The sequence below is a fragment of the Canis lupus genome, chromosome 4 (genome assembly GCF_048164855.1).
Source record: "Canis lupus baileyi chromosome 4, mCanLup2.hap1, whole genome shotgun sequence".
Lineage (NCBI taxonomy): Eukaryota > Metazoa > Chordata > Mammalia > Carnivora > Canidae > Canis > Canis lupus.
In genome coordinates, this window is record NC_132841.1 from 42,875,026 (window position 1) to 42,896,904 (window position 21,879).

Sequence of the window (21,879 nt, forward strand, 5' to 3'; positions counted from 1 at the left end):
TGCTCATGCCTGCCCAAGGGAAGATAGACAAGTGACAGTTGGCAGGATTCACAGAGACAACCATTCTAGCTTCCTCTTTCATATAAGGTCTCCAGACACTAGAGAATATTGACATATCCTCGTGAAAGATTTGACCTCTCCTTATATCGAAGTACTTTACTCAGGAACCAAGGCGGCAGTTGGTTACTATAAGCCCACTCAGACCAAAATACTTATAGCTGAGGATCAAAGGGATGTATAAAGTATCAGGGCCATCTGGGCTCATTAAACGCAATGAGGACTCTTATGTTGGAAATCTGGGTTGGCAAGCCAATGCAAGCAGCTACTTTGAGACAGGTGAGACTTCCAACAACCCTAGGAATAGAATCTGCTAATTAGCTACCAATTGTACTTAAACCTGCTGAGATACACTGCTCATCAGGAACCCAAATTGAGAAACAAGGAAAAATAAGCACCATTGTTATAGTACACTAGGGTTGGATCTCTCTAGTTTGTACAATGTTAGAAGATAAGAAGATAAGTCCAATGTTTCTTTTGGATTTATAGATGAGGAAACTGAGACACAGGGAAGGTAAACAACTTATCATAACTCATAACTTTGATAGATGGAAAGATATATCAATCCAGAAGTCTGCCTTCAAATTAGTAAACACTTTTTGCCCTCCTCTAAATAGTAAACACTTATTGGGCACATATCATGTACCAAACATATATGTTTTTCAAAAGATATTTATTTCTGCATCTACTATGTGCTACTTAGTATTCTGGGTACTGGGGTGACAGGTAAAATCCCTATCATTCTACTAGTATCACCTCCTTTCTTCTCCAGTACCCCTCCAGGGTATTACCCTCACGTAACATATGAGAAACTCCAAGAGAGATTAAGAAACTTGCCCATGACCACACAGGCAGAAAGTGGTAATAAGTAGATTCAAGTCCAGATCAGAGTCCAAATTCCTTGCTTCCTTTACCAGCCCATTTCTGATGTTATAATTTATTGTGTTTATGTGTATGCATGTATACATGTAGGTATGTGTATGTGTGTATATGCTGGATATATACTTACACACATATGTAAGTATACATATATATAGTATAAACACATACACTATATTGTTCATTTCTTATCTTTTCCAGCATCAGTGAGGGTGAAGACAGTCTGCCTTTTTGACCAATAAATTCCCAGTGCTGAGAACAGCACCAAGCCCAGAGCAGAAGTTCAATCAATATTTACTGAGCTTTAATAAATACTTGTTGAACTGAAGGGATATGAACATGAAGAGCAAGTCATGCCCCTTTTTCTGGCTAAACTCTTTCTTGAATTTCTTGAGATTACTTCAGGAGATGCTGACCGAGCTTAGTTGCCAATTTTGATTGTAGCCATCAAATGCCCTATGACCTTTACTATAGATTCATACCTCATCTGGGGCCCTGCTGTTTGCTGGCATGTTTGAAAAGTTTCAGCAAATAGCAAGTGTTAATAGAATTTGGACAAGTTGATGCATCTGAGAAACAAAAACAATAATGGAGAAAAAGAATGCAGTCGCCTAAAACTCACTTCTCTCATCCCTGAGCTGGGCTTTGGAGGGTCTCTACTCTAGGGGATAGCTGAACTAGCATTTGATTTGAGTGAAACACACTCACTGAAAATGCACAAGCAGTTTGCCTGAAGTCTCTGGGCAAGGTGTGGACAGGCCCAGCACCAAGGCAACATCCTGATGTTGCATCAGGGAGGGCAACTATGATGACCCAGCAGAAGCTTCCAGCAGCAAGGCCAGAGCTCACATCCAGTATAAGTCAGTAGTGAATAAGGTGGGAGAATCACAACCAGAGGTAACCAAGGAGGAGTTGCAACTCCATAGACTAGGAGAGGGCAGAGGAATTATAACTTCTACTGAGTCCTTACTGTGTACCAGACACTATTCCAAGGGCTTTACCAACCCATATAATCCTCATCATAATTCTTGGGTACAATTATTGTCATCTCCATTTTACAGATGAGGAAATTGAGGTAGTATAAAAGCGAGTGAATAGTACAGGGTGACATAGCCAGGAAGTTACCTAACTGCATATCACCATACTCAGTTTTTAGAGAGCCAAAGTGACATGCCCAGCCAACAAGAGAAAGTTGGGATTTCCATGAGTTCTCTAAAACAGTGATTCTCAACTAAGGACAGTTTTAACCCCAGTGAACATTTCCTAATATCGGGAGACATTTTCAGTTGTCAAAGTCTGGAGGGGGGTAGTACAAAGTGAAGGAGCTCCTGGCATCTAACTGATAGAGGTCAGGAGTGCAGCTAAATACCCTGCACAGAACAAAGTAGTATCTGGCCCCAAATGTCAACAGTGTCAAAGCTGATAAGTACTGCTCTAAAATATCATGATGGGATTCACTCTTTCCTTTTCAGTGATGCTATAGGTGCACTCACACACACACACACACACATACACTCACACACATGCCCTTATGTTCACATATTCACATGCTGGAGTTGGAAGAGTGGTTTTATGATGAAACCAAGGGCTGATTTCTTCACTTCTATTTCAGGGAGTATCTGGCACTCTGCTGCATCTTCCAAGTTAGAAAAGTAAGGTGAGAGGGGATAGCTCCTGCTGTCCTGGAGCTTTTGTGAAGTCTAGTTGATCAGACAAAATGAACCCACATTAAACAAGAAATGTCTTAAAAACAAAGGGCTCAGTTATGAGCCACAGCAGCTATGAACTCTCAGAAGAGAGAGATCAAGAGGGGCCCCATGAAGGAAGTGAGACTGGAAGGAGAGGGAGGGGTTTAGGGAGGGCAAGGGGGAGAACTGGAGTGAGAGCCCCTGACGGGGTGGGTGGAGAAAAAAGTGTAAAGGGTAGGGAGGAGGGAGGTGAAATTAGCTTGATGTGTACACAGTCCCAGAGAGGGACAACCGGACCATGTGAATAAGGTTCCAGGGTGAGAACTATGGGTTTGGGGGCAGTGGCCAACTACAGGGGTCCAGATATTTGGGGAAGAGTTCAAGAACACCCCATTTATTGCTGTGCTGCTCTCATAGGACCCAGCCTTCTGACAGGGAAGAATTAAGGTCGAAGAGATGAAGGCAAGATGGGGCAATTGAGTCCATCTGAATCTTATGAGGCCACCATAAAGTGAAAAACCTCTAACCTCTGTTACTGCCCCATCCACAATAATCTACACACTTATCCACTCCACTAAACCATCCACCTTCCCATTCATCCACCCATTCACCCACCATTCCATCCACCCAATCAGCAATTACTAATTGAGCACCTGTTCTGTGTAGAAGAGTAAAATACATGGTCTTGCTATCATGAAGTTTGCATTCTATTCAACATGAGGCTGCAATGAAATATAATAAAGGTGATGGCAGAGCTATGGTAACATGAAACAAAAGGTCCACCCAGGCCAACCTGTGAAATGGGGACATTAGTACTAATAATACTGTTGTTTGCTACCTCAAGCAAAAAGAAGAAAGAGAGATTACTACTGGGCTGTAAGCTTCCAGGGCAAAGACTGTTTTTATCAGGACCAGCTCAGGACTATCACTTAGCACAGGCTTATTGAATTTAACTGATATGAATAGACAATAAAGATGGTTTTCCTTGGGCATCTGCATGGCTCAGTTGGTTGAGTCTGTCTCTTAATTTTGGCTCAGGTCATAATCTCAGGGTTGTGAGGTGGAGCCGCATGTTGGGCTCTCTAAGTTCAGTGCAGAGTCTGCTTACGATTCTCTCTCTCTGCCCCTCTCCCTAACTTGCATCCTCTCCTCTCTCTTTCTCTCTCTCTCAAATAAATAACTAAATATTTAAAAAAATAGTTTCCTTAGGGTGCCTGGGTGGCTCAGTTGGTTAAATGTCTTACTTCAGCTCAGGGCATAATTCTAGGACCCTGGAATGGAACTCAACATTGGGCTCCCTGCTCAGTGAGGAGCCTACTTCACCTTCTCCATCTGCCCCTCTCTCTGACTTATTCATGCTCTTTCTCAAATAAATAAATAAATAAATAAATAAATAAATAAATAAATAAAATCTTTCAAAATTAATTTTTTTTGTTCTTCAGAGCTCCCAAAACCAAAAATTTATACTTTGGGCAGAATGCTTTCTCTGTGTTTATGGTATTGGTTTACTAAATAGTTCCTGAGTACTTTTACCAGGCCATACTTAACTCACTTTCATGAACAGGACTTGAAATTGAAATGCAAAGCTGCACCTGTGCAAATTTGCAAGAAGAGAGTTTATAGCTTCCACTGGATTCTCAAGAGTCCCATGTTATAATAATGTTTAGTTTCTCTGATATACTATGTTCCTACTAGTGGCTTTTAGCTGGGTGGATTCAAACTTGACCCCAAAACACAATTCTACCCTCAGACAATATGCTATCCATTGGGAGAGATGACATGTGGTTACATAACTAAAGACAAGGTACAAAATGAGTCTGAAGTAAAATAGAAGAGGATCCTCCAGGAATGAAGTGTAAGAAAACTGTCTGAAAGTATTTGCATTTCAGTGAAACCTTGAAAGTCTCTGCTCTCCAGTTTCCTCATCTGTGAAAGAATGATTAAAGTACACATCTCTCAAAGTGCTCAAACATGGTACCACAGTGTTCTGTAAATGTACCATGCTGAAGAAAAGTGAGGCAATATTATTATTTATGACAATGTGGATGAGAACTGAAATCAAGGGTTTAATGAAGGAAGTTCTGTATGCAATTCCATTCTTCCAGCTGCTCACACCAAAAGCCTTGGAGTCACTTCTGATTCCTCTTTTTCTCTCATGCTCATTTCAATCCATGAAGAAAATCTATTTGTTCCACCTACAACACACACATCCAGAATCTAAGCACATCTCACCTCCCCCATTTCTGCCTCCCTGGTGTAGGCCACCACCATCTCCTGCCAGGGTCATTGTAGCAGTTGCTTAATCACCCTCCCTGCTTCCACATTTGATTACCCTCTATCCATCATAAAACAGCTAGAATAATCTTTTAAAATAAGAACATTCTGCGATTCTACAGAAAACCCTACAATGCCCCATTCCCTTCCATTTAGAGTAAAAGCTTTAGTTATTACAACATGTACCAGGCACCACTCACTACAACCTCTCCTCAGAGAATTCATTTCCTACTCTTCTGCCCCTTGCTTGCTCTCCTCCAGCAGCCACACAGACTCCCACACATTAGCAGTTTTCCTCTTTAAAATCTCTGCATTGGCTATTTATTCTACCTAGAACATTCTCTCCTGGGGCAACTGCCTATTTCCACCATCAGTGAGGCAAGTAGCAAAATCCCACTGGCACTGGGGATTCAGCTGGCACCATGTACGTTCTTCTGCTGCAACCCAACATGCTGATCATGGTATCTCAGGCCAGGCATTGCCACCATTCAATCCAATACAACAAATGCTTGCTCAACATCTACTCTCTTCAGAATCTTTTTGTATCCTGGGGCATGTATGCAAGACACAGTTTCCACCTAGGTCTCCTTCTACCACCCTAGTTCAGGCTTGGACCCAAGGGCTCACATTGTTGTCAGAGGAACTTGAAGTGTTCTGAAGTAATGTCTAGAGAGGAGTCTGGAAAAATGCTATCATTGTCAGTCCTATCCCTCTCTAGTCCCAGTTTCTGTGACTGTAGCTTTAAACCAATGCAAAAGCTGACAGTGTCCTAGTGAGATCAGAGGGTCAAGAGACAACTTTCTCTAAGGAGAACTAAAAACCAAGTAAGACTTAAGAGACTTACAAACTCAGCCTGACCACGTTTTAACTCATATCAATTAAATGAAGAAAGAAGAAAGTGCCTATAAAAGGGAACATTTGCAGTGTTTCTACCCAGATTCCTCTGGAGTTGGAGGTGATAAGCATTATCATTTCCCATTTGCTGAACATTTGCTACAGAACAGACTGTGGGCACCTGTGTGTAACTGACTATTAAATTAATGGTTTATAAGCTTTAACAAACAAACAAGCAAAAAGAAGTCCAAAAGTTTGGAAATTAGAATACTATGGTGACTACAATGCCTGTCTCAACGTACAGCAGCAGGAAGAAGCAGAGCTTAGTAAACACAAGCTCTTAAGGCTCATTCAAATATAGACATTAAGGTTGGAAACAAGAGGGCCACTAACTAGTGAGGCTCTCACAGGCCAAGGGATGAGGACAATTTCCTTACATGGACTTAAAGAGTCAGCCCATCAGGTACTTCTAAACAATCCTAAATTGCTGAAGCATTAAGAGTGGGAGGCCCGGCACTTAAGAATTGGTGGTAGGATGGAATCAGATTTCCAATACATGTTTTTTTGTTGCACCAGACTAATTTTGGAGGACTAGCCCAAAGATATAGTTGACCTTCGTAGCAAAGATATATGTACTAACATCTCTACAAGCGTTTCCTTTGGAATTCTTTTCTCCATTGCTCCTCAGAGGTCTTCCCAGACCATCCAATTTAAGACCCCTCCTTCTAATACTCTCATTCATGGAACAAACTTTTATTACAATAGCACATATCATACCATATTTATATGCTTATTGATTTGTCTACAAAGTCCCTTTTTGTCTTCCCCACTAGACTATAAGCCCCAAAAGTTGGAACCATATTGGCCTAATTCCTGTAATTTCAGGGTCTAGCATAGTGCCTGGCACATAGGAAATGTCAACAAATATTTAAGAAATAAATGAAGGATAAATGAGTAATTGAATGAACAAGTTAGTGAATGAATAGTATTCTCTATCCTTCCTCCTTGATTATTACCTTGGGCAACAAGAACAGTATAACTAGCCCCATTGTAGTAGAGTTCTTCCCTGAGTTTATTTGAGATGTATGTTCTACTCATGATTCCTACTCAAAGAATCCATCCCTAGCCATGGCTCCTGCTAAATGAGTAGCAAGCCTCATGTCCCCAAGCCACAGTGTATTGAACCAGTTAGGAGCAGCCCCTTGATCAGAGTGGGGCCCACTCCTAGGCTATTAATGGTCTCTGATCTGAGTGGCCTTTCTTGAAAATGTGAGTCAGTCCATTCAGATCTTCTCTTTCAGAACTTTGAACAAATAAATAGAGAGGAGAAGATTTGGTGGATACTTGAACTGTGAAGTCATGCAGAGTTGGGATATGTGGCACTGGGGCCACTATGATGGTGTTAAAAGAATATCAAGGTTATGAAGGAGTGATAGAATTAGAAGGAGTTAGTAAGGAAAGCAAGGAAAATAGCACTGATGTGTTAAGAGAAGCGAGGTTGCCATGATAAGGAAGGCAGAGGTTTCCAGGGCTGCCTTTTAGGCACTTCTGGAGGCCTGCCTTTCAGGTTTCTTGGGTTTTTGTTCGATTTCAACTGATCCTTGAAATATTCCACTCGCCTCCTCACATACACATATACACCACACCACACAACTTTTAATTGAGCCAGTTTGAATGGATTTCGTTCCTTTAAAGGACTCCTTTAGAGTCTATGTTGCAAGAGACCCAAATGCCCACTTCCCACTCCAAATCTGTCCATTTTGGTACAGACCAGCTCTGTCCAGAGTCCTGCACTGCAATAGCATCATCTACATTCCTGAACATGAAAGTGGTCTCAGATTTATCTGTATTCCCCAGTCAAGATGTGCAAAAGACCCTTTCTCCACTTTTGCAGAGCCTAGTATGGTTTGCATTAAGCCTCTCCCACAAAAAAAAAAAAAAAAAAAAGATGTGTTAGTGTTATTTGGAGATGTAGTCTTTACAGAGGTAATCAAGTGAAAATGATGTCATTAGGGTGGGCCCTAATCCAATAAGACTGGTATCCTTATTATTTTTTTTAAGATTTTATTTATTGATTGATGAGAGACAGAGAGAGGCAGAGACACAGGCAGAGGGAGAAGCAGGCTCCATGCAGGGAGCCCGAAGCGGGACTCAGTCCAGGGATTCCTGGATCATGCCCTGAGCCGAAGGCAGACACTCAACCACTGAGCTACCCAGGTGTCTCCTGGTGTCCTTATTAAATGGGATAATTTGGAGAAAGACATAAACACAGGGAGAACACCCTATAAAGATGGAGGTTGAGATTGGGATGATACCTCTACAAGCCAAGGACCACCAAAGATTTCCAGGAACACCAGAAGCTAGATGGAGCATAGAACAGATTCTCCCTCATTGCCCTTAGAAGGCACCAACAGTACTCCTCAACATCATACATGGGCTCACAACCATAAGCAGAGACAACCTGTATAGAGGAGAGGTTTCTGGGCATCACTGAAGCTCCCACACAAATATATGCTGGCAGGCCTAGCTTTAGGGTAAATGAACCTTTTTTTCTATCTCTACTCTCTATCTGAGAAGCTTGGCCTTGAAGCCTTCTTCTACAGTCTCTAAATTTCATACCACAGATGATGAGTTATCCACTATGGACTAATATGCTGTCCCCACCCTAGGGTCACAAATATTGAAGTCCCAGTCCTCAATACCTCAGAATATAACCGTATTCAGAGATCAGGTCTTTTTAAGTGTGATTAAATTAAAATGAAGCTTTTAGGATAAGGCCCTAATGTAATAATGATTGGCAGCCTTCTAAGAGGAGGAGACACCAGGGACGAGCATACACAGAGATGACCCTGTGGGGACAAAGCAGTGAGAAGGCAGCTGTCAGCAAGCCAAGGCCTCACAATGAAACCAACCTACTGGCACCTTGGTCTTGAACTTCTAGACTCAAGAACTGTGAGAAAATAAATTCCTATTGTTTAAACCCCCCAGTCCATGGTATTTTCTTAGAGCAGCCCTAAGCAAATTAACATATCATCCCCAATGTCTTTCTTCCCCTCCTTCCTTAGAAATGGTGCTCCTAATTTTCAACGGGGTGTGTGGCTGCCTATATTACAGACTACATTTCCTACCTACCGTTGGTAGATTCAATCATGCGATTATGTTTTAGCCAAGAGGATACAAGAGGAAGAATTAAGTGGGCCTTCAGGTAAGTGTCCTTACAGAGAAAGGCCATCCCTTTTTGTTCCCTTCATCCTTATTGCTGGTTGGAAGTGAGACCTGACAGCTGAAGCCTGAGCAACGAGCTTGGTTCAGGAGGCAGAAGCCTCATGACAAGGAAGCAGTGCAGTAGACAATGAATTGCTCCACTACCTCTTCACGGACCCACGGATTTCTGGGCTTTCTATTTGAGGGAGAAATAAAGTTCTAGTTTGGTTAAGCCACTTTTCTGGAGGTATTCTATCACCCATCACATTTATTCCTAACTGATAGCTGTTACTTATTCCTTCTACCTTTTCTGCTCCCAGGTGGAAGCTCTCATCACTGAGACTCAGAGAAAACTAAGATAGTAAAGGCCAAATTGTAAGTGGACTCTTGGAGGGTTAACTACTCCTGCAGTTAGGAGACAGGTAAATTGTCACCTACTTCTGTTTTTGTACCTCTATGTCCAATCCCTGCCCTTCTCACAATTCATTATATTAAATTCTTAAAGGTGACATGCCTGCTCAAAAATTCCACTGTGCACAGAATGAAGTCCAAACTTATAGGGCTGGCATTCAAAGCCCCTTTCACCATCTGGCTGCAGTCTACCTCTCAAAAGTTTTGTTTTGTTTTGCTTTGTTTTCATTATAAACATCTACTAAAACCAAAGCAGAATATTTATTGTTTGACCCAAATGCTACATATCCAATATCCTGCCTTTTTCTGTGATGCTCCTGCTCCTGGATTTCTTCCTTGTATGGTGCAAAGGACCTGGGATCTGAAATCAACTGAATTTAAGGCCAAGCCCAAGTACTTCTAAATTATATGAACTCCGGGTCTTGGTTTCTTCATCTGTAAAATGAAAATAATGCCTCACAGAGATGTTCTGGAGCCAAAGATATTGCATGAGAATGGGTCTTGTAAACCACAAAATACTACACTCTTGGAAGGCATCACCATCCTCAATCTGGTATTAGGATGCATTACTCTGTGTTTCTCTTGGCTCCACAACTATTAGGTTAACTCCCTTACCTTAGTCACTAACTTTGATTGAGTCAACCACATTACTAAGTACTTTTCATGGATTACCCCATTCAATCTTTACAACAGCCTCATGAGACCCACATTATCATGAGACCTCACTTTATTGATGAGGAAACAGGCCCAGATTTAAAATCAGTTCTAACTTCACAGCCCAAGCTTCTAACCTCACACATCTCTTCAAAGGCAGTCTGTGCCTTTTCTTACTTCATATTCATACTGTTTTGTTCCACTTCTGGAACTCTCTGGGATTCTAACGGATCACATATTAAGATTCCATCAAGGAAAGAAAAATAATCAGACAAGGCATCTCTATGAAGGTCTCCTGGGGCTGCCAACCAGACAACAAGATGAGCAAGAAGCCAGTGCTTCTGGTGATGAAATTGTCTCGTGTAAAGCCAGCCCCTGAGACAAAAAGACAGAGACGTGAGCAGTCCTTGTGAATTATACCAGACGAAAACGGGCTAATGCCACCAACACTGATGAGGAAACCAAATAAGAAAGCAAAGCTCAGGTTCTTGTGTTTTAGGCCTGGCTGGACTCTAGAGATATTCTGATAAACCACTAAACTTTTCTATGTTTCTCTTTGTCTTATTCCAAGCCCCCATACTCATGATCTCAAATGTTCTTTGTAAAAGAACACCTTGAAATATAAAAATATTAATACCTAGACTTACAATGAGAAAACTAGATCTGTCATAGATCTGTCTGCAACTAGTGATGGTGTCAGAACTATAACCGAGACTCCTTAATGTTAGGTCCCTGTTCTTTCTGTCCCATGACTCCAGTCCGCCATTCCACCATAAATTACACTCCCTCTTCTTTCCATCTACTGAAGGCCTAAGAAAGAGTCCTGCATTTATCTGCAGAGAAAAGAGACACCCTTTGATAAGTAGGCACCTATCTTAGTGCTGTCTGGCTCCCTAGAGGGTCATAGATCTTCTGACTCCCTATGAAATAGAATTTTCATAAGTAGGCATGAAAAATGTCAGCTATACCATCAGGTCAAGAAGCCCTCAGGCCTAATGCCTAACAGAGTTCCTAATCCCTGACCATATAGGTTGGATTTCCTCTGCAAGAGAGGGTGGGACCCCTACTCCAACCTGTAACTCTGTCCCATCCTATGGTATCATGTCCTCTACTAAACTCCTATGCAAAAGACAAAGTCTGAGAATAATAATTGATAACATCTAGTGAGGACTGCTTTGTATAATGGTCATTCTAAGCACTTTATGTGAATGAACTCCTTTACTTCTACAACAACCCGGGAGGCATGGGCTATTATTATCCCCATTATATAGACAAGGAGACAAGGAAACTAAGGCCTGGAGGGAGTAAGTAGCTTGTGTAGGTCACAGGGCTGGAAAGTGTTAGAAGCTGGAATTCAACAACAGGCAGTCTAGCAACAGAGCCCATGATCTTCACAGCATAGCACAGGGCCTTCACAGCAGGAATGCACTGCAGCCCTTGGGACGAAGGATAGGGCTCTTCCACACTGCTCAAATCTCCCGCAATTTACTGCTCTACTTACTGTGGACCGATACGGTCTCCTATCTGCCACCCAGGCACCTTTGCCATTCTGTTCACTCAGCCTCCCTCCACACCGGCTTCAGCACAAATCTGTCCATGCCTCTTCCCTGCTCAGAAGCCCTCTTTGGCTCCCCATTGCCTAAGTGGGAAAAGTCTCAATTTCTTAGCCTGGCATTTATACCCTTCCAAAATGTGGCTCCAGCTTACTTTAAGTACGATCATTCTTTTCAGGCAAAAGGAGCATCTGGCTTCTTTCCTGGATATGCCCTTCATGTCCCACTTTCATCTCCTATACTACATTGGCCTCTCTGCCTACAGTGGTCTGCCCCACTTAATAGTTCCCATTTTCCCTTGAGAAGAATTTCAGCCTGACGCCCCCAGCTGATAGGGCTGGACTTAGAGAAGCTGTGAAGTTAGACATGGTCCTTAGTGGTTTTAGTTCAAACTTCCCATTTTATAGATGAAGAAACTGAAGCTCTTCAAGGATATAGATTATTATTTGTTCTCTGGATGGGGACCGTTATTTTAAAACACTCCATAGTGCCTAGAGCCCAGCAAGTGAAGAGATAAATGTTGAACTCTCCAGGGAAGCATTTCTCCCTGGGAGTGGCCTCGGGACTCCCTGTATCTAATCTCCCTCCGGGCCTGGGTACTCCAACCTCTGACCTGTTCAATGCTCCTCTCTGGGGTTGGTGTCTGGTATCTGCCTGTGTAGGAAACCATACAGTGGTTTTCAAATTTACACTTAAATTTGAAAACCACAGTGAGTTTTCAGAGGCTGCACCACGGGTGCCACTTAGTAGAGTCCCAGTACCTGAAGTTTCCCTTCCCCCAGCCACCACTTCCGCCCCTGAGCTTGAGGCAGAGGCTTCTGGGAGTTTAGATGGGTGAAGCTGATGAGGCCGGCTTCTTGGATGTCCCCGGATAACCTGGAAGGAGCCTTTCTTCCCAGAGTTTCTCCAAGGCTGAGTGAAGGACTCTGCTCTCCAACCCCACGCCACAAGCCTGTACAGCTCTCTGGAGCCTCTACCAAATAAGCAGTCATCTGACCCAGAAGAAACAGGCAGGGGAAGCAGGCAGATGGGTGTCTTTTTGGACAGGAGTGGAAGAAGGCATGCTGGGCCAGGCCAGAGAGGGCGGGTGTTCCTTCTATGAGGCCAACTCTCTACATGGAGGGATGAAGTCCACTCCTTGAAACACTGGGACTGTGGCACACAGAGCCAACTGGGCTAACCACCACCTAGGGGATGCAGAAGTGTTGGGGGATAGACAGCAATCTGTGCCCAGTGGGAGAGGGCATGGGCTGGGCAAAGCCAACTGGGCAGCGTGCCCACTTTCCTCTCCCGCTGCCTCCTCCTCCCTGCCCAGCTGGCCCTGCAGCTAGCAGAGGAAGTCACTGAGCCCTAGGACCTTGGGTCAGTGTACCCCGCCTGTGGCCGCCCTGCAGGCTCCTTCAGCATCTTCCTGTGCATGGATCTCAGGCCACCTGACCTTCCCCCTGCTGGGGACCCCTTGCCCACACCTACCCACGCCGTGTCGCTCCTTGTCAGTTTTGCGCCAGGGGGCCATGGCTGGGCCAGGGGAGCTGCGGGCTCCTTGCGTCCTCCTGTGGGGAAGCAGCCAGGGGGTGGCTAGGCGCTCCGCAGAGCCCCACTTCCTTCCTCTTTTCAAACTCCCTCTCAGGACCCGCCCTCCTCTCCCCAGGGTGCCCTGCTCCTCCTCTTCCTCCCTCCCATTGGGCTGGGGCATGTTAGAAAGCTAGTGGCTAGCAGGCCAGAAGGCCCCCAGCAAAACTTGGGGGGCACCTCCAACTTGTTCCTCCCCAGGCAAGTGGGCAGAAGCTAAGCAGGTACTTGGCCACCCAGGCCACCACCACAAATGCAGAAGTTCCGGGATAACAGCTTAGTGACTGAACAGAATTCTCTCCCACAGCTACCCAGCAGGAACTTTGGTATGTGATGTGAATTCAAATCCACACTTTAGAGAGTAGAGCTCAGTGGTAGAGCATTTGACTGCAAATCCAAACTCTATTGCTTATATTGCCTATGCCAGTAGGACAAACTATGTCACTTTTTTCTAAGATTCAGTTTTCTTTTTTTTTTTTAAGATTTTATTTATTTATTCATGAGACACACACACACACACACACACACACACACACACACACAGAGGCAGAGGGAGAAGCAGGCTCCGTGCAGGGAGCCTGACGCAGGACTCCATCCTGGGTCCCCAGGATCAGGCCCTGGGCCGAAGGCGGCGCCAAACCGCTGAGCCACCCGGCTGCCCTAAGATTCAGTTTTCAACTGTAAAATGGGATACTAGTATGTACTTCATATGATTATTGTGAGGATTAGAGGAGATAATGTATACAACAGGCGACACATAACAGTTAAATATACACCTACAGAGGACGTCATTTGAGTCTTTTATCCTATTGGTGCCATAGACCCATTTGAAAATATGATAAAAGGGGCACTTGGGTGGCTCAGTGCTTGAGCGACTACGTTTGTTTGGCTCAGGGTGTGATCCTGGAGTCCTGGGATCGAGTCCTACATCAGGCTCCCTGCAGGGAGCCTGCTTCTCCCACCGCCTACGTCTCTGCCTCTCTCTCTGTGTCTCTCATGAATAAATAAATAAATAAAATATTAAAAAAGGAAAGAAGATATGATAAAACCCTAGAAAACTCTCCTCTGTACACAAGCACAGGATTCACCAACAATGTTAGGAGGTAAAGGTGCTCTGAGAGCCAACAGCAGTTGCCCCCAGAAAAGAGTCCTAGAGTTAGGCTAATCAAGACACTTTTTGGAAAAATCTCATTTTTGCTTTGGAAACAGATGCTAGCACGAAACAAAAAACGTCTCTTTGACCCACATTGATAAGACTGAATTAAAGTCTTCCTGGATTTTCTTTATTCGTAACTCTCACTGGGGCACCTGGGTGGCTCAGTGGTTGAGCATCTACCTTTGGCTCAGATTGTGATCCCAGGGTCCTGGGATGAAGTCTTGCATCAGGCTCCCTACAGGAAGCCTGCTTCTCCCTCTGCCTGTGTCTCTGCCTCTCTTTCTCTGTGTCTCTCATTAATAAATAAATAAAATCTTTAAAAAAAAGTATCCCCCATTTTCCCTTTCTGCCTTACACTAGAGTGTCAATATAAATAGATTAGGCAATGTCATAGCTGCCTGTCAGCTATGGCAAAATATTAACTTCATTTTATCTAAAGTTATTTCCTTTATGGTTTTGTAGCAGCACAGATTAGGTAGAATCTTTTGTAGTGAGCAGTTGAATCAGCCAGGATTCCCCCAAAGAAACAGAACCAGTAGGAGAAATATATAAACATAAAGATATGTATTGCTAGGAACTGGCTTATGTGAATGTGAGGCTGGTTAGGCACATCCCAAATCCATATGGCAGGCTATCAGGATGCGCAGGCTAGACCTTCTCAGGCAGGAGCTGAAGCTGCTGTCCACACAGCTGGAATTTCTTCTGTTTCAAGGAAGATTCATTTTTAAGGCCTTCCAACTGATTGGATTGGTCCTACTCAGACTATCAAGAATAGTCTCCTTTGCTTACTTGAAGTCAACTGATTGTAGATGTTAATTACATCTACAAAATGCTTCCACAGCAACACTTAGATGGGTGCTTGATTGAATAATTAGGTCTGTAGTCTCACCAAGTTAACCATGAAACTTAATGATTTCAGCACTATTGTAAATCAGACTATACATCAGAGGTTGGTGAGGTTCTTCTGTGAAGGATCAGATAGTAAATATTTCAGTCTTTAGGTAAAATCAAGGATATTATGTAGTACATATAGGTACATGTTAGGTATTATATAACAAGAGAGATAACAAATTTCCACATATTTTATTGATAAAATTCAAAATTTTATATTGGTAATTGAATATATTCTTTTGTAATTAAGTCTAGCATTGAGAAAAATAAATTTGGGGGGAGATTACACTGCACTTCACTGCAGTTAAAAATTAGTGTTCCCTTTAATCAAAATTGATTGTAAATACTCATGTTAATGCTAATCTGAAACAAAATTTTACAGTGTTCATCTTTTCCCACAGGTGAAATATAGTGAAGAATTAATTTTCTTCAGTAAGAGGCTGATATTTGTCCGTAGCTACTGAGAATTGGTCTTAGGCCCTTGGAATGTCATGGTTTGCTAGGATACTTAGGTCACACCAAATAGTAGTCTAAAAATATGATTCAGGCTTGGGCCTGACTATGCCAGATATACAAAACAATGTTATTTGTGTTTGCCACATGGTATCAGGTGACCTGGAGGTTGAAATCAACTCTGTGGACAATCAATCAATCAAATCATACCCATGTGATAAAGCCCTAATACAAACTCTGGAAACAGGTTTGAGTGAGCTTTCCTGGTTAGCAGTATTCCACAACATATCATCACACATTAATGCCAGGAAAATAACACGTCCTAACTCCATGTGGAGAGGACAATGGAAATGTTTGGTACTTCCCTGGACTCTGCTCTATGTACTTCTTCCCTCGATGGAATTAAATCTGTAACTTTTCCCAGTAATGAATAGTAACGGAGCATCACAGCTTTCCGCGAGCTCTCAGAGTCTTTCTAGTGAAAGATGACCCTGAAGATGGTTTGGGGATTACCCCAAACTTGCAGTTGGTGTTAACAGTTAGAGTAGTGCGTAACTTTCACACTTAGTAGTTGGCTATGTCTGTGGCTATGTCTCACAGTTGACTAAAACTCTCAAAAGAAGGTACTGCCAAATACTGGAATTAATCCATGAGCATAAGATTTTATTAAGCATTTTCATTGCTTGGAAGGCATTTAGAGAATTTTATTAAATCTTATTTTGATGTTTGCCTTTTAGCATGTCATTATATTACAAATAAATCACTTCCAGTTGAAGGTTATAATTACTCAGTTAAATGGATTTTGAAATTTAAACCTTTCTTTTGTACTTGTATTGAGGTCTGAAAAATATTGTGGGAACTACAGTTTGAGTTGGGAAAATATGTTCACCGAAAACTTGCTTAGTATTGGAAATTTCAGTTTTCATTTTAAGTTTTGACAGCATAGGAAATTTTTAAAGCAGCTTGACGTGTGATTTTAACAGTAATTATCATCAAAATGGTTTTATCACAGAGCTCTGTATATAATCATTGTTTTGCTTTGAATTTTGGTTGAATCCATTAAGAATCATTATGACAGAGCCACCTTGGGGGGGTTCAGTCAGTTAAGCATCTGACTTCAGCTCAGATCATGATCTCAAATTCCTGGGATTGAGCCCTGCATTAGACTCTCTCTCCCTCTCTTTCTGCTTCTCTCCCATCTGGCTCATGCTCTCTCTCGTCTCTGTCAAATAAATGAATGAAGTATTTTTTTTAAAAAAAGAAATCATTATGATGTCTCCAGTAACAGCTAATTTCCAAAGTCATCCACTGTTCAATAATAGTGGTTGAAGCTTGTTCTTGTTAAGAAAAATTTCAGGCTCAACTCCGAGCTCAAAGTCACAGGCAACTTATTATTGTTAAGCCATCGAATGTCTATGAGTTGGTAAGGTAAGTCAGGATATTCTGCTTCTATTTTTGACAAAAGTTCACAAAACAGACAATGATTATGTACAAAGGTTATGTGAAAAGCTAATGAAATTTGCCTTTGATACAATTGATTCAATAACACATGATAGATTCAAATACTTTCTATAAAGTACCTTCTGATGACTATTGAAATAAATTATCATAGGCTTTGTAAATTGTAAATTCATCCAAAAAGCCTTTATTTGCTCCACACATATTTTTACCATTAAAAGTTGTAACACATCTTAGCAGATTACACTTCAGGTTGTACTGAGTTTAGTGTTTCCTGCATGTCTTTGAAAATATTTTTGCCTATAGTTTTTCCACATGGCCTATTCATAGAAGTGAAGTTTTTATTTACTTCAATCTCAGCACTGACTCATCAAATAACAATGGTGCTATGTTGGTGAGACATCTGTCAACTTATCAAGAGCCAAGGAAAACCACTAGAAACTGTTTGCCTTGCTCTTATTTTTTTTTTTAAGATTTTATTTATTCATGAGAGACAGAGAGACAGAGAGAGAGAGAGGCAGAGACACAGGCAGAGGGAGAACCAGGCTCCCTGCAAGGATCCTGATGTGGGACTCGATTCTGGATCCTAGGATCAAGCCCTGAACTGAAGATAGACACTCAACTGCTGAGCCACCCAGGCGTCCCATTTGCCTTGCTTTTAAATTGATTGATTATTAATGTAGCTTCCAATGTCTTCAATTCTTCAGGCAACCACTAATATCAAAAGACTAATAGTCTTAAACTACTTTATTTTTTCAGACACATTTGATCTGCTGCTACAACCTAATGTGAAGAACTACTGTCAACAGATGTCTTTCCTCATGTGATTAGTAAATAAGCCACTTGGAAACTTATTTTAATTGCATTTTCATTTTATTTACATGAAGAAATTTATACCATGGTGACAAATTCTGTTTTAAATTTTCTAATTTTTCTGGCCATTGCTTTCTTGTGGTTGAGGGTGTTGTGATGAGTGCTTCCTCCATTATACTGCATTATTTTAGCACAGTTATTGTGTCACTGCATAGTAAACACACTGCTTTCCTGTCTAATCCAATAACAAAATAACCCACACTCCATTGTACCTTAATACCATAACATTTGGATCTCACTACTCTTTCCTACTCCTTCTCCTTCTTTCTTCTTTCTTCTTTTTCTTCTTCTTCTATTGACATGATGGCTATTGCATTGGTCATTAAAATAAAATAAAATGTTGCTGTACAGAAAAATGTATGGCACTTGAAACACTGTGGAGTTACAACCACATACTTGAGATTTGTAGGCTGCTGAACAGCATTGCAAAGCAATGAAACCACCATAAATCTTTTGTTGCAAGTTCTCAACTTTGCCATCATAGCATCAAAGCAGCTGTAGATGATATGTAAATGAATGAGCAAGGGTGTGTTCCAGTAAAATCTCATTCATTTAAAGATGATGAAATTTGCAGTTCATATAATTTTCATATGTCATATAATATTCTTCTTTTTATTTCTTTTCAACTATTTAAAAATATAAAAACTATTCTTAGTTCATGGTCCATATAAAAACAGCTAGTGAAAAAAAAAAAACAGCTAGTGAGCCAGATTTGGCCTATGAAACATAGTTTGCCATCCCTTGCTATACACAATTTCATCATCTTCATAAACCAGAGCCAAGTGATCTAAAAGATCCCTGTTTTTTCATCTTAGTTTTCTAACATATACACAGACAAGTCCACATCAACAGTATCATAAAGTACTTGGTGGGGGGCTTAGGGTAGGTGCTGATGTCAGAACATAAATAAGGTATGAAGAGTGTTAAAGATATTTTCCTCATTTAGCTTGTGATAAACCTAAAGTAGGCTTCTTTTCTTTAGTATATGCACTGCCAAAGCAAGCACAAGGCATCTTTTTTAAAAATATGTAACATTAAACAAACAAATTATTGAACATATTAGAAACTGCTTGTAGTCAAGGGAAATGAAGTTTAGGAAGTTATTTTGACTAAAGGTTAATTAACTTCTTAAAGGAGTGGTTTTAATATAGAAATCCCTAAACTTCATACCAATTAGCATATGGTTTTTGTATTTCCGAAATATAGAATTTTTATTATGGTTACTGATTATATGGCACCATGAAAAATTTTGGCAAGTGAGACTGATGGTCAAATATAAAAATCTGACTAAACTCTCTTAAAGAATTTATAATTGTCTTGGTCATATAATTTTGTTAAACACCATCTGGCTATTTATTAAAGCCAGATATTATTAGGTAGTGCACTATTCATGACTGTAATTTCACAGACTCTGAGTGATGAACAAGGACTTCTCTGGTCAAGACCCTCCTGAGATCCAGATCCATGTGTCCAACTTCTTCCTGGACCTCCTCTCCCCATTCCATTTAGATCTCCATTTCCAAAACCAAGCTCATCATCATAGCCACATCTCAGACCTGTCCTTCTTTGGGTGATTTCTATCTTATGTACCAGGTAAAGTGACCAGACTCTGTGTTTCAATTTATGTGCTAGAATCCCAACTCCATCACTCACCTGTGTACTTTGAAGCAAAATATTTAACTTTTCTAAGCATATTTTTTCCTAAAGATAAAATTGCTAACATTTACTGAGCATGCCAGTCTCCGATATCCATTATCCCATTTAGTTCTCAAAGTAGCCCTATGAAGTAGGTATCATTATTATCACATTTTTTAAAGTTTTTTTATGTTGTTTTTATTTTCATTCATTTCAATGTATCTTCTGATTTTCCTAGGGATTTTTTTTCTTCTTTTTTTTTTCCCTAGTGATTTCTTCTTTGATCCTTTGGTTGTTTATGGTTATGTTGTTTAATTTCCACATATTTGTGATTTTTAGATGCTGCAAGCTCCTAACTAGAACTTTGAGTTCTTTTTTTTTTAAGATTTTATTTATTTATTCATGAGAGACATACACAGAGAGACAGAGGCAGAGACACAGGCAGAGGGAGAAGTAGGCTCCATGCAGGGAGCCGGACGTGGGACTCAATCCCGGGTCCCCAGGATCAGGCCCAGGGCTGAAGGCAGAGCTAAACCGCTGAGCCACCCGGGCTGCCCTATAATCCCATTTTGTAATAAGTAAACAGAGGCCAGATTGCTGAGACCCTTTCTGTAGTGACCACTATGACTACTTATGAGTGGTATCATCCACTTTCCCTTTTGCTCAGGTCAGAAACTTAATCTCCCTTTTACTCCACATGATCATCTTAAAAAGAGCTCTTGGATCTGCCCTCTCCTCCATGTGCTACCTCATCAAGATCCTCATTTGAAACTTGGACTTGAGCGCCCTGCCTACAGTCTTGCCACCTTCCAGTCTCTTCATCATGTTACATCCAGGATACTTTGCCCATGCAAAGTATTTGTGGTCTCATCAAATTCCCGAATCATGCTAGAAAAGATAAACAATGCAGGTGTGTGGTAAGGTGGGAGATTTTACTACCTTTGTGTAATAAACACATTATACAGAAAAGGGTCATGAAAAGCCTCAGGTGCAGGTCAAAGAAATCCATCTGGAACTATGTTTAGGTAAATTGTAGAAATCTCTTTCCACAAGGCACACAGAAAGGGAAGCTTTTACTGTCTGTTTTTCTCAGAATCATAGATTCAGGTCTACAATTTTGCTACAAGTCACTAGTATGGCTGTACCAACTATTAAATAGAAATATTCCCATGTAAATTGCTAAAAAGTCACTATCTCAAGTCCCTGAAGTAGCCTTCTCCTATTCCTGCCTTGAGAAGTACTCAATGGGCATCACTGGGGTCACTATGTTGGCTGCCAGCTTGACCCTTATAGTTTGCAGGGGTGGGGTCTCTTCTCTGTGTATCTTCACAGTTCTCAGTCAGAGTGCACCTGGACCCAGGGTAGAGAGATGTCTATCTGGAGGTAGCACTGGCATGTCAGTAGGTAAAGGCTAAGGGTCTTCTGGCCCATCCACTGGTGTCTTCCAAGTGGCTGCCTTTGGGAACTTTGGCCTCCACAGTATTATTCAATCATCTCTCCTTGTGTTACTAATAAGAGTCATGGCAAATAGTTTCTATGACTATATTCCAATCAGTTCAAATAGTCTGGAGCTAAAACTTATACTATCCAACTTTTATTTACCAGAGTAAACTCTAGGTCCCTATCAGGACGAGAAAGATTCTAGATAAGAAGGATATGCATACTCAAAGTAATAAGCTACACTAAAGGAAGCAGCATCAGAAACCACAAAAAATTTATGTAGATTAGGAGGCACTCAGATCATTCTGCCCTGAGGTAGCAGTCCCAGAAGTGAACATGGGAGTGGGGTTGGAGATGAGGGAGGATCAGAAACTTTACTGCTTAATAGGGTTTACTTTATTCCATTAAATCAATAGCCTCAAACCTATTAATTAGGTTTGCTAATTAATACTTCATAGGCTGCCAGGGGGATCTGTTTAATCTGCAAGGCTAAGATGTCAAGGCCCTAGTTAACATCCCTCAGTATATCCTCCATACCCTTTAGAATACTGGTTCAACTAAGTAGAACATCACACAGGCCCCTCATGATCAGATTCTAGCTCTCCCCTACAGCTTCATTTCCTGCCTCCTGTGCACTGCCCCTTCTTCCACCACCTCCCTCCACCTGCAACACCCATACACACACACACACACACATAGTCACTACTCTCCACCACATGACAACATATAACAGGTGGTGTCTTATCTCATGCAGTATTTGAAGTCACCCCAAAGTACCACAAGTTCTCACATCTCTGTGTGTTCTCATCTTTCCCTCAACAAGAATAGTCCTTTGTCTCTAGGCTAA

General features: G+C 41.5%; 1 protein-coding gene across 1 annotated transcript in view; it reads right to left on the bottom strand.

Annotated features, from left to right (window-relative positions):
• Nucleotides 1-13,168, bottom strand: part of DOCK2 (dedicator of cytokinesis 2) — a 397,905-nt gene extending 384,737 nt beyond the window's left edge. Inside the window, exon 1 of the mRNA XM_072824198.1 lies at nt 13,028-13,168. Within this exon, the coding sequence (XP_072680299.1) occupies nt 13,028-13,070 (43 nt within the window). The 5' untranslated portion in view covers nt 13,071-13,168. The remainder of the gene's footprint in view (nt 1-13,027) is intronic.
• Between the last annotated feature and the right edge of the window lie 8,711 nt (nt 13,169-21,879).